An 18,358-nucleotide genomic window follows, 5' to 3' on the forward strand; every position below is an offset into this window, starting at 1 on the left:
GGCGTGATCCCAGCTCTCTCTGGCAATCTCCCCCAGCATCTGGGCACGCCAGATGGACTTCACACATCGTGTTTAACCAGCTCAGTTAAAGCTGCACTCCTAGGTTAGTTTTTCTGTGGATTAGCTTGGAGTGTTGTGGAAATCCAGCCTGGCTGATTAATTTAGGATCCAGCATATTCTGCAAAACAGAAACTGGATTGATTTAGTTAAGCAAGGCCATTCTATTGTCTGAACCAAGTTGCAGTGCCTGTGAATTTTGTTTTCTGAGTGTTTGTGCCACACTCGGTCTCATTCCTGGGATGGAAACTGACTAGCTGCTGCATGGCATCCCCATTGAAAGATCGTCTCCTGCAGCCTTAGTGATCAAAAATTGAAAAAATTGACTCTCCAAAATTGAAGGGCAAAAGTGATTCTAGGGGCTCAAGCGATCAAGCGTACTCACAGGATACACACTAAATCTGTTGGCAACACTCTTATAACTATTGGCGTGTGTGAATAGACGGTTTATATATTTTACATAACTCTTGAAAGAAGTTGCACTTTTTGTGAGCTGAACCACACTGACTCAAAAAAAATATTACAGGAGATTAACAAAAATAATTTGCAATAAACTCTTTCCATCGTGGTCATCTCAAACTCCAAGGACAACAGAAGGTTTAATGTCCCCTCTAGCTACAAAGCTGATATTTCAGAAGGAATCTCTTTTTGTTTTCCAGAAGGAGCATTCATGGCAGTTTACAAGCTTAACTTTTTAGAGACAAACAGTGCTTATTTTAAATTTGTTTGCATCTCAAATTCTTCAGCCTCACCTATAATTGAATTCAGAATAGTTACAGGCATGTGCTGCTTACTTGTTGCTAAACACTAAGAGCTGAATATCATCAGCTTAATGGCATCGCCATCCCGTGAAACCGCAAACGACTTTTCTAGTGGCATCATAGAGATTTCTTATAACACAGAAGACAAGATAATAAAACTATGTGGCCCTCATAATCAGTGATAAATCACAGTCTTCTAACACCTTTTTGGGATTCAGTCCAACAGAGAAGACTAAAACAATATGTCCTTACTCTACATCAAAATCCTGTGAAGAAGGATCCAATCCAGTTCCTGATCAGGTTATCACCAAAGAGTCTGAGATCTCAGCTGCCTACAGCCCATTTTTTATGAGATACCATCTCAGTTTTACAATCCCAGCTATTCCAATTGCTGTACATGAAGGAAAGTTCCAATTTCTTCTATAAATAACTGTAACAAAGCATCACTTGAGTCATTCACACAGATTGTTGGCTTGTTTCCTAATACTATACATAAAGAATAATATCCCTGAAGATCATTTTTCTGGGAAAATTCAAGGTGAAGGACATGGGGAAAATAGGGACACTTCCCTATATACAAAATCATCAATAATTAAAAGTCTTGTTAAAGCACTGCAGGGTTCTACTGCAGAAGAAAAGTAGGTATAGTACATTTCATGGTTAATTCAGTGTCAATTAACCGATTACAAACTTCCCTCAAGCTAAATCTTATTTGGTATGGAGAAGAGAAATCAAAAACATGTTAGCTTTAACAAGCTTGGTGTTCAATGCCTCACTCATCTCTAGCCACAGGCTTAGAATCCATGTCGACAGATGTTCCATTGCCATTTTGTCATGTCACTGATTTGTTGACATTCTTCTCTCTCTCATCCACCACCCTCAGAACATTTTCCTGGGGCAAGAATGATGTTCAATCCAAAAAGAAGTAGCGCTCACTTTACAATAAATTCCTCTTCTCTGCAAAAAAAAAAACAAAAAACCACCCAGGGATGTCTACTGTCTTCCCCTGGCCAAGCTGAGACCAGAGCTGAATCAGCAGCAGCTGCAGCATATTAAACAAGGGTTCGTTTCAGCACCACGGCCAGATCCGGGGGGGAGGCAAAGGCCAAAGACAGCCCTGGGCCCTGTCTGGAAAGGGCTCCTGTTCCAAATTCTGCAATTCTGCTCCTGTTCCAAATTCTGTACATAGAAGATACAACAACAGAGTAACTTCCAGGACAAGACATCTAAAGAAACATTTAGAGTTTGTTATCCTCCACAGAGAATATTTCCTTAAAATAAACAGTTTGTCAAATACCTTCCCCCCCCCCTTTTTGGAACACTTTTAAGTTATCAGAGCTTGTAGGGGGGTGTATTTGCCTTATTATTGGGTTTGTTTTTTTAAGGTAAAAAGTAAACTAGGGCTGAATGTGGGCCTCAAGCAGAACCCTAAGGAAGAAAAGGGAAGTTCTCCATTGTGTTGGAGAAGTTTTGAGGGGGGTGATCCTCGTGCAAACTGAGCAATTACTAAATACCGACTTTGCTTTCATCTTTTCCCTAAAGGGCAACTGTGTTGACGTAGAAATGATAAAAGGGAATAGTGGCAACCCAGGTTAAATAAAGAGACACTTGGGAACACCTGATTGGCATAATGAAATGTCAGTCAGCAGAACCAGTTCAATGGCAGCTGAGAATAGGAAGGACCTGTGGGATGTCCCTTTGGAGCCCCTTTCTGTGATCTTCAGCAAATCATGGAGGATGACCCAAAAGACTGGATAAGAGCAAATGTAATTCCTAGCTTTCAAAAAAAAAAAAAAAAAAAAAAGAATAAGATAACCTGGGGACCTACAGTCTTCTCTCCTTGACAAAGATTCTAGGCCAGGGGTAGGCAACCTGGGCTCATTTATGACTCGAGGACTTCAACTCCCAGAATTCCTGAGCCAGCACAGCTGAGGGGAAAGGGAGAGGTTTCCAAGCTGAGCCAGGCTGGCTCAGGAATTCTGGGAGTTGAAGTCCACGAGTCATAAAAGAGCCCAGGTTGCCTACCCCTGTTCTAGGCAAAGCTCTGAAACAGACTGTTAAGCAGTTTGTGAACATTTATAAAAATGTCCTTGGTAAAAATGTTTATCCAGAACAAGCCTTACTAAACCATCAGCTCTTCAAGGTAGTCCAAGTCAGGAAACAGATTCCATAAGAAATACTAGAAATCTCCTTAATTGATACTGGCTCAAATAACAGAATCCTGAAATCCTGTTTTTCTTTCTCTCCCTATTTTATTTTATTATTGTAGTTATATAGCCACCCATCTCACTAGAGGCAGGAAAATCTTTTATCCCTAATCCATTCTGTCTGGATAATTTGGACCTTTGAATTCATTTCCATGTGAATAAGCTATTCACATGGCCTATTTTGATGGGGTGCGGGAGTTTACTATCATTCTGCATCATGTAAACAGTTTACCACTCTGAGCATTTGAAATGAAGAGCAAATTATAAATTCTAATAAAATTATTGCAACAAATAAGCACTGCATAGCATGCCTCTTTCAGGCTGGGAGTAATCGGTGTGTGGTTTTTTCTTTACAAAATGTTACTTTCGGTCTAGTGAGGCTTTGTAGAAATATGTCCTCTCTTTTAAAAAAAAATGTGTTTTTTTAAAAAAATATGAATTAAACCAGACAATGTTCTTTTTTATTATTATAGCTTTATTTATTTTCAAAAATACAAGATTAATAGATAAACAACGAAGAAAAAAATTGAAGAAAAAAGATCAAGAAAAAAAGAAGACAGAGATGCAAAAAGATAAAGAAAAGATAAACCAAGAGAATGACTTCCGACTTTCTCTAGTACAAAATGAATTTAGCCCCTCCCCCCAAACTCTTATTCTAAGGTTAAAATTTGTCTATATAATTTCTATAAACCTAATTCTAATGATTAAATCCCATTAATCAATATTTCATTTCTTTCAGTTCCTCACAACAAATCCAAAAATGGCTTCAAAGTAAAAATACAATTAGTCAAACTCTTTTCTTTAATCAAAGCTATCAGTTTTGCCATCTCCATCAGTTTCACCATCGACTTTTCCATTGTAGGTATTCGTAAGTCCTTCCACCTTTGAGATGTGGTGGTGCAGTGGTGAGAATGCAGCATTGCAGGCTAACTCTGCCAGCAGTTCAGCAGTTCGATCCGCACCAGCTCAAGGTTGACTCAGCCTTCCATCCTCCTGAAGTCAGTAAACTGAGAAGCCAGATTGTTGGGGAAAGATACTGACTCTGTAAACCGCTTAGAGAGGGCTGTAAAGCATTGTGAAGCGGTATATAAGTCTAAGTGCTATTGCTATAAAAGTCTTGCTGTTGTTAGCATATATAAAAGCAACTTTGCATAAGATGTTTCCATTTGTTTGTCCATTAAATCAAAAAAATCTCTAATTTCAAGTGTACCTTCATTTTTAAAGTCTTCTGAATCAGAATACATATTTGATCCCAATATTTTTAGCTTTCTTATTTGCCCACCAAGGATGAAAAAACTTACCCTCAATGTGATTACATTTCCAACAAATATTTGAAATTTTCATATACATTCTTCACAGTTTATCTGATGTCATATATCAATGATACATCATTTTATAAAAATTCTCTTTGAGATTATGATTCAGTGTAAATGTTTTACATTTTCTCCAACTGATCAAACTGTATATTATAATCAAAAAAATTGCCCACTTTATACTGCATAATGTGTTCATCCTGTTTCCATTTTCAATAAAAGTTCATACATCTTAGCAATAACACGATCGTTTGTACACAACTCCATATCAAATTCAATCTTACTATTTTTAAATTAATAATTCTTATCTAAATATTTTCATCAAATGAGCATAGGGAAACCAATGGAGCCTTGGCAAGGTAGGAGAGAAATAGAAATTATTCCTGCATAGAGGGAGAAAACAGGGGGAGCAAATTACAGGATGCGGGGGGGGGAGGAAACCGGCTTGGCAGTGGAAGATGCGAAAAGGATCTGAATGTTGAACTTGAACATGATTGAACGGTGTGATGCAGCTGCTGACAAAACAAATGCCCCCTTATGGTATGTTAATTGAAGCATAATTCAGATCACCGGACAGCATTGCCCCACTCTATCTTGGTTAGAGTCCCCCTCCCCCAGAATAATGTGGCCAGTTCCAGGCACTGAACTCCTTTAAGGACACTGACAAACTGGAGCCAGTTCAGAGGATGGCTAGCAAGGCGATGAGGGGACTGGAAACCAGATCCTATGAGAAATAATTTAAGACAAAAAGAATAAGTTATTAAAAAATGATTTCTTTATTTTTGTGGAGAGAATTTGATGCATTTATTTATTTATCATACTTGTAGGTCACCCATCTTACCACATGTGCCTTGAAAGAGGGCTGCCAAGAAAGAGGAGATCACCCACACCTCTAATTGGGCAACAGCAAAGTATATATTTGGAGAAGGGGATGCTGGGAAAGACCATCTGCCTTGTTGTCCAAACTCTGCGCTTCAGATCCTGTTTCTTTCGGGTGATTCCCTTTTTTTTCCCTTCTGCTCTGCAGTCAGTTGACACCATTTCAGAAATCTGAAACAGGAAAGCTTTTATATTGTTTAACTCTTTCCTTCTCCCTACTTATCTTAGAACACAGAACATTGAGTGACAAGATTGGAAGAGACCATGGAGGTCTTGTAGTCCAACCCCCTGCTCAAGCAGGAGACCCTATACCAGGGGTAGGCAACCTTGGCTCTTTTATGACTCTGGACTTGAACTCCCAGAATTCCTGAGCCAGCATATCTGCTCAGGAATTCTGGGAGTTGAAGTCCATGAGTCATAAAAGAGCTGAGGTTGCCTACCCCTTCCCTATACCATTTCAGAAAAAAGACTGTCCAGTCTCTTCTTAAAAACCTCCAGTGATGGAGCACCAGCTTCTTGAGGCAAGATGTTCCATTGATTAATTGTGCAATTTGTCCTCTGACTCTAGGTTTTTTTGTTTTTCTATTTCACTCTGCATGGCCCTCTCTCAAACTCTTTTCAGAAGCAGCCAGAAACCAACAAGCTTGGTCACTGATCCTAAACAAGACTCAATAAGTATTGAGCACGTAAGGAGAAACCCAAATGCTTTTCTGCCTGTAAACAGGCCATACAGTAAGAGGTGAATCTGGATGGCATGCTCTGCCCTCTGTTAGAAGCAGAACGGCAGAGAGGAGCATAAAAATTATTGTAGCTTGCCATTCCGAGATAAAAGAAAAAAAAACGGATGTTCCTGGCCCACCTAAGATGGTAAGTCAAAGGGGACGTGCCAAGACTCGCCAGATGAAATGCATGGAGTAGACTTCCAAGTAGAGTTAGGAAAGTCTGTATTCTAAACTATTGTTGCCAGACCACAGTTGATGTGGCTGACTCTAGATATTTTTTGAGCTGCACTATCTGCCTACATTCCCGGAATCTTAAATATAACCCTCAAGTCCCCCCCCCCCCAAAAAAGGCCATGATCCATGTCTAATCGATCAATTGGTGGATACGATTGTGGTCATGCTTTTGCCTCCTTACCGTCTCCCCCACCTCTGTCCTGGCCTTGCCCCATTTTCTGGCATGTGGTCTGTCACACCCCTCAATGACCAACCGCAGCCTTCACCCCCCACCCCCCAAATAGGCTGTTCTAGGAGTTGCATAGATTCATGAGGCTAACCCGATTTCTCAAATCCATCTTGTGAGGACCTCAAAGGCAGACATCAAAGAGACAAAGGCTCCATGCCTACGGAACAGAAATTACTTCATTTTTCGTATGTTCAAACCTGCACTCTGCAGCCATTTGTTTTTGTTTTAATTTCCTGTTGTTTTCAGCGGAAGTGTGTTGCTCCCTCAACCCCACCTCCGCAATGCTCTATCTTCAGAAAGCAAAGCAACACTGGCTGGAGGCAAGGAGGATGGCAGCTGCCTGTTCTGGCCTGGTCCAGAGATGTGGCTTCCTCTTGAGCCCTAGAGGCACGGGGCTGCGTGGGGCACGGTGGCAGGCCTCTCACTTTCCCAGACGAGAGTGATGCAAACCTCGTTCTCTGCCCACTGGATTGGAACTGGCTGTCAGCCAGCCACTGCCGCCACCAAGGAGAGCTGCTTCTCACAAAATTGCAGCAAGAGCAGCCAAGCAACTCGTTGTGGGCGAGCCTGGGCTGGAAGAAATCCTCCTCAGGGCCTCGTTGACAACAGTGGGAGTTGGTGAAATGCAATCCGAGCAAGACGAGTTGTGGAGCAGATTGTGGCTCCAGCAAGACGGGTTTAGGGAGTGCTGGGCCTCAGCCAAGGAGATGCTTGCAACACACAACTCTGGGAGACAAAGCCAAGTGGACTTGCTGGATAAGGACTTGGCCACTGACAGAGACTCCTGGGCTGCTTCTCCAGCCGCATCATGAAACACCTGATCCCAAGTCTCGGATGGAAAATGTCACAGGTTGCAAAACACACCTTAAGTGATGACTCTTTAAAAGTAGTTCTTCGGTGAAGGATGGGCCCATCAGCAGCAGAGCAATAGGCCAAATGGTGAGAAACTTTCAGAAGCGGCATTGTCAAGTTCATGCTTCTTTGGAGGACCAAAAGCTGAGAACTGAGAAGTGTCTCTTACTAGTCAAGTAAACAAGTACCGGCAGAGCACAAGTGGAGGACAATGGAACTCCTACTGCTGGTCTATCACACATCTACAGGCAAACCTGTTCTTATCTCCTGCTTCTACGAATATTTTAACACAGAACCAAGATAAAAGAACAGGCCATGCTAGTTTGGATCCCACACAGTGCCCAAAGCACAATAATGATGTGACGGGGATGGGGAGAAATAACGCAACAAAGAACGATAGCCGCCCCACTTACTGAAGAGGGTTTTCTTCAAGTTAAGCTCAAGCACTGGTGGCTTCGTGGACAGGTTCAAGGCTACAGGGTGGAAAAAGTTCCCACCCTATTTCAACGATTCTTTGCTCAGATTTGCTGGCTAATCTATAACCCTGGGATTCCCTAGTGAGCAAGCAGTGGCCAGGCCAAATTCCGCTTAGTTTCAGAGTTCAAACAGAGTAGCATATACAGTAGGAAAATGTTAATTTATGAAGCCAAACAACCAAGGAAGCTTTGATAATTTAATTATGCTACATCTGTACTGAAAAGTGAAATGCAGGCTCAACCCTGGCTACTAAATTGGGACATAAGTGGATGAGGGCCTTCTTCTAAAGGGAACAACTCATGGCTGAGATTGGGCTACTGGTCATCGCGAAATCCTAGAGTTGAGGGATCCCAGGTCCAGTCCTCTGTTCCAGGCAGGAACCCAAACAAAAGTCTGGCATCTCATGAAGATCCCCTGCTCCGAAAAGCATCCCTCCCCCCCCTTCAGACTGCTCTTACTGTTAGGAATATTTCTCTTGTCTTTTTTTTTTAAAAAAAATTCAAATTCCAATTGGAATCTGCCTTCTGCTACATTAAGCTAGCTAACAGGGAAAAAACCCAGAATGATCTTAATTGATTAGAAAATTGGACAAACAGAATAAAATTTAGGAGAGATCAATGCAAAATTCTTCAAGTGGGAAACAGAAATCAAGCGTGCAAGTATCATTCGCTTGGGAAAAAAAGATCTTAGTGGAGTACGTGATTGCCATCGTAGTAGTATGAAATAGTGTGGGGGGGGGAGTGGGTACACACAGGCACATGTGTGTAATTTCAGGTCCAATCTACCAGGAAGAGATACTTTTCCAGGCTCAGATACAGCCATGAATGAACTGCACAGTTCCAGTCACAAGAAAGTTTCAAGAAAGTTCCAAGAAACATGAAAAGAGGAACCAAAAGGCAAGCAGGCAAGCAGAATCCGTCTCCCAAGGAGAGATGGGTTAAAAAAAAAGTTTGTTCAGTCTCAACTGCCTTCTTCAAATCCTTTATAGGTTGCCACAGGGAAGTCACACACACACACATACACAAACACACACCAGCTTCAGAAAGTAGCCTAATCTCCTCCCCCTCCCCAAACTAGCACTAGGCCAAATTTGCACAATAGGTTAGTGAAGGCTGAAGTAGGGTGGTTAGTTTCAGGTTGAGCATCTTATGGGAACACGGCAATGTCTGGCACAATGGTGGCGAACCTATGGCACGGGTGCCAGAGGCGGCACTCAGAGCCCTCTCTGTGGGCACGCGCGCTGTCGCCCCAGTCCTAGGCCTTCACTGCATTTTATAAAACCTTTTCGCTTTAGGCCTCTGCTGCCATGTACAAAAAAAAAAAGGTTCAATCAATCAGTCAATTTCAACTTCTCGCGGGGGAAAAAAAGACCTTGCAAAGTTGAAATTGATTGATTGAACTTTTTAGTCTCACCCAGTCTGCCGTTACCACTGCAGCCACGCCCACCCAATGGGCCACACTCAGCCAAGGGACCACATCCACTTGGCACCCGATGATGCATAAGTGGGTTTTGGGTTGCAGTTTGGGCACTCGGTCTCTAAAAGGTTCGCCATCACTGGACTAGCATATTCTATGAACTAGTTCAGGGGTAGGCAACCTTGGCTCTTTTATGACTCGTGGACTTCAACTCCCAGAATTCCTGAGCCAGCATAGCTGGCTCAGGAATTCTGGGAGTTGAAGTCCACGAGTCATAAAAGAGCCAAGGTTGCCTACCCCTGAACTAGGACATCATGTTAACAGATAACCTGGCTTGTTTGGGAATCCCATGTGTAAAGACAGATAACACAGCATTTGCAGCTGCTGCACTCAGACCTCTGTGAGAAGACAGCGCAAAGGCCTGCCAAGATCCCTTGTTCACAAAGAAACCCAAGGAAGCCTTTGTTAGGGCAGCAGCTTCAGCCACGGTCCAGCCCTCTCCAGCATCTGTTTTGGAGCCTCTGCAGAAGAGGTCCCCTTGGGTGATAAGGGCACTCCTCACAAGCAGGGGGTGGGGGTGGGCTTCACTCAGCACCAGCCCAGAGGAGGGGAGCTGCAGCAGGAAGGAAGGGTCTGACCTTAGGCTTCTTTGGGCTGCTATTTCTCCCCCATTTTTCCACCCCATCTGAGCATCTTCTAAATCAAACGAGCATGAAATAAAAAAGAACACCATTGGAGAAACAGCAAGAAAGACAATCTACCTGTTTCCCTTATAGGCTCAAAGAAGGCATCTTTTGCAGGTCCTGCCCTGATTAAAAAACCCCAGGGCTGGAGCGGACCTTGGTGGTCTTCTACTCAACCCCCCTGCCCAAGCTGAAGTCTTTATTCTGTCCCAGACAAATGAAGGTCCTAATCTTTTCTCGAACACCTGCTGCAGTGGAGCAGCCAGAAATCCGGGGGGGGGGGCAAACTGCTCCTCTGATCAATCGTTCTCTCACCAGCAGGAAATTTCTCCTTAGTTTTACGTTGCATCTCTCTTGAACAAGCTTCCATTCACTGCTTCTTGTCCTGCCCTCAGGTGCTTTGGAGAACCCCTCTTCCCTTTACAGCCTTTCAAGTACTGGAAGACAGTTACCATGTCTCCCCCCTCCTAATCCTTCTCTATAATAGGCTAGAGACGTACCTAGTTCACTTAGCCACTAATCACATGGCTTAACCTCCAGACCCTTATCATCTTTGTTGCTCTTCTCTGCACATTTCCTGGAGTCACAGCATTTTTTGTTTTTATATATATCTTGGGAACCAGAACTGGATGCAGGACTCCAAGTTTGGCCTCACTAGTGCAGTATAAAGTGGTACTATCACTTCTCGTGATCTTGATGCTGTCCCTCTGTTGATGCAGCCTAGAACTGCATTGGCCATTTTGGCTGCTGCAACCCATTGCTGGCTCATACGTAGGTGATGATCCTCTAAGACACCTAGATCCTTCTCACGATAATACTACTGTTGAGCCAGGTATCACCTATTCCATACCTGTGTATTGGGTTTTGCTTGCCTAAGTGTAAAACTACTTTTGCATTTTGTTGGATAGGGCCCAATGCTCCAGTCTGTCAAGATCCTTCTGCATCTTGAATCTATCTTCCAAAGTTTAAACTGAAATTCCAAATCTCACAGTAAATTCTGCTTTTTATGTGCCCAGACTGAAGTTGTTGGGAGGGCTTAAAACTTGCTTCTTTACACTGAAAACAAACTCTCAAAGCCACAAAGAAGCCATTTGGAATGTTCCACACTGTGCACACTCTTTTTTTTTCTTCAGTGGGGATGTTTGGTGGACCGACTACAACATCTGTTAGATGGTCCCTCCCTTTCAAGGATCTCACCAAGTACTTACGACATCACCAGGATGGTGTGATCCCCAGTTTTAGCCCCTGCCAAAATGAGGATAGCTGTGTCTCCTTTCTTCTGCAGACTGCAATACAGGCTATCTGCAAAACACGGAGGAGAGGAAAAGTCAGGACAAGGCATAATGATCAAGCTGGTTGTTTTTTTCCCACCAGTCTCTATAAGCAGGCACAATGCAATTAAAAGCAGAAAACACAAGGAGAATTATTATTAGAGTTTGTCACTCGGTCACCCAGATGTTTAGACCAGATTTGAAATTTTTATACACTGATCACATCCTTCCCAAGGACCTGGTATAGACAGATGTTGCTTGAAAGTGTGAAAGGTACCATTGCAAAATGTAAGCTGTTCCAAATAAAGCTGCCTTTTGCAATTGACTGATGGGAACTTGTCAATGCCAATGGTTCCAGTGGTTGTTCACAACAATATGCAGTCAGAGCTGTGGGTTCTTTAGCTGCTGTTGGCCTTCATACATATCAAGTTCTTCCCAAGAATCTAGGATGTTCTAATGTATCAGCATAGTCACAAAAATGTCCCCCAAGCAGTATGGTCTTTTGCAATTGACACATCAACATTTTGTCAGAGTGCAGATTTTCTAAGCACCATCCAAGATTTTTTTAGTTTGGCACCCAGAATGGTGATAACCACTGGGACCACCAGTCAGTTTATGCCATAAACTTACAACTTCGATTTTCAGATCTTGATAGTTTATGACTTTCTCCAGTTCTCTGTCTTCTATTCTACTATCCCCTGGCACTGCCACATTAATTATCCACATTTTCTTTTGTTCAACCACAGTTAATTCTGGTGTGTATGTACCAAAACGTTATCAGTTTATTCAGTTATTATGGTTCAGTCAGACAGATGTTTAGACTGGATTTGGCATTTGTAGCTACCTATCAAGTCCTTCCTATCTAGCTTTATTACAGTCGCCTGTGCCCAATGGTTCTGGATGTCTTAGCACATATCAAATATAGAATTAAGGCATCAGTCAAAAGAGGGGTTCCACTAATTCCATGACAGGGAATAGACCCTAAGAAAGCAGGCACAGAGAAGGCACAAGATGACAAGTTTAACTGAGGGCACCAAGGTCATAGCCACTCTGCCCGTGTGTACCAGGCAGGCCAAAATAACTGGAGACAGTTTGGCCAAGCAGATAATCAGCTCCTATGCAATCGAAGACTTTATGGGTGACAAGCAACACTTTGAACTGTACCCCGACGGCAATTGACAGCCAATGCAACCTGCAGTGATGACATGGGCACAATGAGTAGTGCTGAGATGTTTTATTTTGGATCAGCTGTCATTTCTGGTTGATCTCCAAGGACAGCCCCAGATATCTCCCATTGCAGTAGTCCAGCCAGGAGATGACTAGGATGCAATTGCCTCAAGTCAAGGAATGGATGTGAATGGTGCACAAGAGGAACCTGTACAAAATCCTCCTGCCACAGCTTCCATATGCTCATCAAGCTGCAAGTCCAGGACTGCCAAGCTGTGCAGAGGGACTGTGTTGTGCTGCCTAGTAGGGTTCGCCCCATTACACAGAGAGAGAGAGAGGAGAGGGAGAGAGAAAGAGAGAGAGAGAGATGGAGGGAGAGAGAGAGGGGGAGAGAGAGAGAGAGAGAGAGAGAGAGGGAGAGAGGGATGGAGGGAGAGAGGGGGAGAGAGAGGGGGGAGAGAGGGGGGAGGGAGAGAGGGGGAGAGGGGGAGAGGGAGAGAGAGAGAGAGGGAGAGAGAGAGAGAGAGAATTTCCTGGACGTTACTTTTATCCTTATTAAAATTCATTGACAAATTCATTATTTACTAGGTGTTGCTGCATGCAAAGACTGACTTGCGGGGACAATCCTTGGGGTGAGTCTTTCCCCGTAGGCCAGCACAAAACAGTGGGCATGAAATGGGCTGCCCCAATGCCAGCCCTTCTGGCGGGTGTAATTGCATCTCTTCCAAGGAATTGGGGGGTAGGTGGGCTGAATGGTGCCCCTGCCAGACAGTCCAGTGGCCGGTGAGGCTCCATTCTGGAGGGGCTGCCTCTCCCTTCCGTTGTCACTGGGAAGCAGACATGGCACCCACAAAGGGGGCCCCAGCAGGGAAAGTTTTGTGGACTCCCTGAGAACTAAACTTTAAAATGCAACTTTTCTTCCCGTTCCAAGAAGCGTCTTGTGGGGATGTTACATTCGTGCACTGGAGATAATCGGGAACAGGAGGGTGTTAACGTGAGGTTGGGGATGCTGAAGAAGACTGCAAGGACAGAAGAGGGGCTGGGGAAGGGGGTGCTCCTTTCCCTGCTATGGAGCTCTTCATCCCTAATGTTGCCCCCCCCCCCACTCACACACACATACACGTTTCAAGTGCCCAGCTGTGTCTACCACGGTCACAACTTGCTTCTTGCTTTTTTTGCGTGCCAACCATTGTAAGGAACGATGATAGTTCAGAAGGAATTGCGACCAATAGATCAGTGGACAAAATATCATCTTTAAATCTTAGGCTTGAGACGAGGAAGGTCTCAAACTTACCGATCGAGCAGCAGGCTGGGTCAACAACAAGCGGGGGAGGGGGGAGCGGCGCTGAAAACCTCCGTCCCTTCCGTCGGAGACCGTCAGGATGAGACCCAAACCGGGCACGCCTAACGCCTTTCCCGGAGAGTGAGCAGGCTTTAGCCCAGGGGTTCTCAACCTTGGCAACGTTAAGACTTGTGGACTTCAACTCCCAGAATTCCTCAGCCAGCTTTGCTGGCTGAGGAATTCTGGGAGTTGAAGTCCACAAGTCTTAAAGTTGCCAAGGTTGAGAACCCCTGCTTTAGCCCTTGACCGAGTAGCCGTCGCGCCCATCGCCCGCAGTGGGTCGTCCAGGCTTCGGAGGGGGGTGGCTGGGAGCCTCTGCGCGGAGCCGGCGCCCGGCGGGCAGGAGGGCGGACCGGCACAGACTCCCTTGGCGGCAGCAACTCCGGACAACGCGAAGCGGCCCTTTCCCCGAGCAGGGAGGCCAAAGGTTCGCGGGTTCCGGGAGACTCGGCCGGCGGGGGCGCAGCAGCCCGCTCCAGGTGGACCTCGGAAGGTTTCCCCCGTTAAGCCAGGCCCGGGAGCGGCGGGAGGCCTTCGTGCTCGTCAGAGGGGCGGAAACGCCGGTGGAGAGCAGCCGAGCGCCGCCGGGGCCGTGGAGGGGCGGGAACGGGGGAACCGGCCCGGTACCGGAGGGTCGCCCAGCTCCCCCGCCCCTCGGGGGTCATCCAGTTGGGTTGAAGGCAGAAAAAGAGGCGCCTGGGGCCCAAAGAGGCCCTTAAGGTGGAGGTCGCCCAAAGGCCGGCAGGTGCCTTTTCTCGCCGGCCCGGGAGCCCTTTACGCGCCGCCAGCGGGGTCTACGGGGGCGGCGGCGTCGAGCAACGGCCGCTACTCCGAGAGGCCGCTCGGACTCTTCCCGAAGGGCGCTGAGGGTTGTCCCAAAGATTGTCCTTCTCTGCCCCTAAAGGGGTGAACCGCACCTGCTCCCCCTTGGGGACAAAGGTGGAGGTCGTGGAACTCGCAATGTGGGAAGGGTCTGCGCGCCCCCGCGAATTCTTGGCAGGACGCTGGCAGAACCTAGAGTAACAGGGTCGGGAGGGACCTTGGAGGTCTTCTAGTCCAGCCCCCTGCTGGAGCAGGAGACCCCAGACCCCCCCCCCGGACAAAGGGCTGCCCAGTCTCTCCTTGAAAACCTCCAGGGATGGAGCGCCCACAATCCCTGGAGGCCAGCCGCTCCGTTGGTGGCGGTCACTGTCCGGAAATTCGGCCGGACGCTTGGACCTCCAGCCCGCCAGCCCTGCCGGGAGAGCCTTCCCGAGGGAGAAGCCGAGCAGCCTCGAAGACCCGTTCGGAAGCCCCTCCTCGCTCCCCGGACGGCGGAATGGGAAAAGCCGAGGAGGGAGCGCGGTCGTCTGGATAGGGGCAGACGCCATGCGCCGGCCAGAAGCGGAAGAGGAGTCCGGGCCGGGGACGGAACCAGTGACCAGAAGGAAGCGCCCGGCGTCCCGCGATGCTCGGGCTCCCTTGGCTTTAGCCACCAGGCTGCAGCGGCCGGGAAGGCGTCAAAAGGGCCAGGCTGGAAAATGGGCGCGCGGGGAAGCCGAGCCGGCGGCGGCGGCGCCACGAGGTTCTACTCCAGGGGTTCTCAACCTTGGCAACTTTAAGACTTGTGGACTTCAACTCCCAGAATTCCTCAGCCAGCAAAGCTGGCTGAGGAATTCTGGGAGTTGAAGTCCACAAGTCTTAAAGTTGCCAAGGTTGAGAACCCCTGTAAATCTACTCCGCGCTGCGAGACGAGCCCCCAGGGCGGCTTGGAGCTCCCGCCATTTGGCTCCGGAGCGGGCCGAGCGCGCGATCCACCCCTCGGGAAAAGGAGAACCTCGTGGGGCGCGGAACTTCAATGCCCCCCCCGAAACAGTTCGGGGCGCGGCTCCTCCTGAACCCCGGAGAAATGAGCGGGCGTCATTCCGAGGGAAGTCGGCTCGCCGCCCGTGGACTCACCTGGATCGACGCCGCTGGGCTCCCGCTTCCCGCGAAGACGCCAGCGGGCACGCCGAAGGGGGCCACGGAGGGCCCGGCGCCGGCAGAAGACCGGCTTGCACCCTCCCGTCTCCTCCGGCAGCTGCGGGCGCGCTTCTTCCCTTCCGCCCACGCGCCGAGCGCCGGAGCCCCGCGACAGACGCGCCTCCCGCTCCAATCAGGAATCCCCCTCCCCGCGCAAATCCCGGGCCGGCGTCTCTAGACGGGGCGGGGGCGGGTCCCTCGCCGGGGCGCCCTATGGAGGTGCGGGACTGCCTGCCACTCGCGGGCGACGGAACCAATAGGGCGCGCGGGGGGGGCGTGGCTGCGCGCAGGGCCGAACCGGGGCTCTAAAGCGCGCCCCGCCGCCCGGGGTGTCCCAGTGAGAGCCGCAGAGCGGAGCGCGGCCCAGCCACCTCCCGTGCGCGACCCGAGCGGCCATGGCCACCACGGCTCAATACTTGCCGCGCGGCGCCTCGCTGCTGCCCATGTCCGCGCCGGAGGCCGAGCGGCTGCACCAGGGCCCCACCTATCGCGAGGTCCAGAAGATGATGCACCACGAGTACCTCCAGGGGCTGGCGGCCACCCCGGGCCACCCCATGGGGACCCTCCCGCACCACCAGTGGCTCCAGGGCGCCACGGGCGACTGGGGCGGCGGCGGGACCCATCTGGACCACGCCAAGGCCAGCGGCGGGCCGCGCGGAGACTTGGACGGCAGCGGAGGCGGCTTCCACTCGCGCTCCCACCTGGTGCACCAGCAGGCGGCGGGAGGCGGCGGGGGTCACTGGGGCCAGGGCGGCCCCACGCACCACCTGGGCGGCTGCCCCGCCGCCATGTCCCCGACGGCCGGCGGTCCGCAGCCTCTGCTCTACTCTCAGGCGGCGTACCCGGGGCTCAACGGGATGCTGGGACCGCAGGCGCCCGCTCTCCACCTGCCGCACGGCCACGACGAGGTGTCCGAGGCCCACCTGGATGGCTCCCCGACGCCGCTGGGCCACGCGGGGCCCGAGCCGCCCTCCGACGAGGACGCGCCCAGCTCCGACGACCTGGAGCAGTTCGCCAAGCAGTTCAAGCAACGCCGGATCAAGCTGGGCTTCACGCAGGCGGACGTGGGGCTGGCGCTGGGCACCCTGTACGGCAACGTCTTCTCGCAGACCACCATCTGCCGCTTCGAGGCGCTGCAGCTGAGCTTCAAGAACATGTGCAAGCTGAAGCCGCTGCTCAACAAGTGGCTGGAGGAAACCGACGCGGGCAGCGGCAGCCCGGCCAGCCTGGACAAGATCGCGGCGCAGGGCCGCAAGCGCAAGAAGCGCACCTCCATCGAGGTCGGCGTGAAAGGCGCGCTGGAGAGCCACTTCCTCCGCTGCCCCAAGCCGTCGGCCCACGAGATCACCTCGCTGGCGGACTCGCTGCAGCTGGAGAAGGAGGTGGTGCGCGTGTGGTTCTGCAACCGGCGGCAGAAGGAGAAGCGCATGACGCCGGCCGGGGGCCCGCACGCGCCCGCCATGGAGGACGCTTACTCGCAGGGCGAGGCCTCCCCGCCGCTGCACCACACGCTCCGGAGCCCGGTGCCATGACTGGATAGCGGCGCCGGCGGCTGCGCAGCCGGCTGGTCTGGCTGGGACCGGCGGCAGGACTCTTGCGCGGGCGACGTCTTGGGCCTCGGGGACGGCGGGAAGCCTCGAAGCTAGGAGAGCCGCCTTCGGCCCCCGCCCGGGGGAGCGCCCTGGGCCTTCCCGCCGCCACTCGGCTCTAATTTAAACTCGATATTTATTGACCCCCCTCGGAAAAGCGCCGGCCGAGAGAAGCGCGGAGGGGCCCCGCTTCCTTGAGGACGTGTCCGGGCTGCGCCCGTCTCCCTCGCCCGGGGGACTCGAGGCGGCGCTTCTAGGCCCGACGGCCCAGCCCTCCCCCCTCAGCCGAGCTCTTTCCGAAGGGGGCTCGTGGCCAGCGGCCTCGGAGGGGCTCCGCGCCCAGCGAGCGGTTGAAGCCGTTGTCTTCTCCCTTATTTATGTTACAATCAATTATTTTATTACTCGCATAAAACATTTATCCGGAACCCGCCTCTGTCTTTGTTTTTAAACACCGGGCGAGAAAGGCGGGGAGGGCGCAGGGCAGGTCCACCTTGGGTCCCGGGGAGGGCCGTGGCGAAGCCCCACTTCGCCTGCCAGGCTTTCTTTCCTTCCCGCCGCAGTCGCCAGGCGGCCGCGTAAAGCCTGGCCTTAGGCCGCGCTCTCGATTCGCTCCGGAGCTCCCCGCCGCCCAAGCCGGGAGTGTCGCCCTTCTCCCGCTTGCGCTCCAAGCTCCCCGCCCGGGAGCGCAGAGAGGCGAGCGACGCTGGGCTGGCCCCGTCCTCTCAACTCGGGCCTTTCTTCCCCTGCCGCTCAAGCGGGGCCGGTGCTGGCCGGGAAAGGGAGGTGCGGGTAATAGTGGCAAGTTGGCGCCGGGATATTCTGCTGGAGGGCCGCCGTCCAGGGCTCTGCTTCCCAGATCGGTCTTCGCTGGCCTCCAAGGGGAAAATAATAGGGAGAACACTAGCCTTTTTCCTGACAGGGGAGCTGCGTTTCCACCCGGCGGGCTTTCAAGGCGAGCGTTCAGGATAGGCCATGACAAATGGGTTAGACTTTAGGGTGCCAAAACAGCTTTTTCTTTTTTATTATAATTTTTTTTAAAAATCATTAAAAAATGATATCTAAGTAGTAATTTTCGAAGGGTGGCCATCTCAATTTTACTCCCTGCTTTCATTCTTTTTTTTTATTTAATCCACTGAAGTGCTTGAAATCAACACTGAT

At 49.8% G+C, this 18,358-nt stretch overlaps 1 protein-coding gene and 1 long non-coding RNA gene across 2 annotated transcripts; one reads left to right on the top strand and one right to left on the bottom strand.

The window, feature by feature from the left end:
• Nucleotides 1-3,504: 3,504 nt before the first annotated feature.
• On the bottom strand, nucleotides 3,505-8,959 carry LOC120301654. The gene is made up of 3 exons (XR_005554972.1): nucleotides 6,600-8,959; nucleotides 5,180-5,388; nucleotides 3,505-5,062 (listed from the first exon to the last, which is right to left on the bottom strand). It is a non-coding gene; the product is annotated as an uncharacterized LOC120301654 (long non-coding RNA).
• A 6,595-nt stretch (nucleotides 8,960-15,554) lies between these two features.
• Nucleotides 15,555-17,621, top strand: POU3F1 (POU class 3 homeobox 1). Its single transcript, XM_039329159.1, has one exon. It carries the CDS (start codon nucleotides 16,007-16,009, stop codon nucleotides 17,141-17,143), a length of 1,137 nt encoding a protein of 378 aa, XP_039185093.1. The 5' UTR covers nucleotides 15,555-16,006; the 3' UTR covers nucleotides 17,144-17,621.
• Nucleotides 17,622-18,358: the final 737 nt, after the last annotated feature.

This window comes from Crotalus tigris, unplaced genomic scaffold, assembly GCF_016545835.1.
Source record: "Crotalus tigris isolate CLP2741 ecotype Arizona unplaced genomic scaffold, ASM1654583v1 scf7180000017614.5298720, whole genome shotgun sequence".
NCBI classification, from domain to species: domain Eukaryota; kingdom Metazoa; phylum Chordata; class Lepidosauria; order Squamata; family Viperidae; genus Crotalus; species Crotalus tigris.

Bases quoted from the DNA above. Each gene is read 5' to 3' on its own strand.
- POU3F1 (XM_039329159.1), top strand. From the start codon at position 16,007: ATGGCCACCACGGCTCAATACTTGCCGCGCGGCGCCTCGCTGCTGCCC.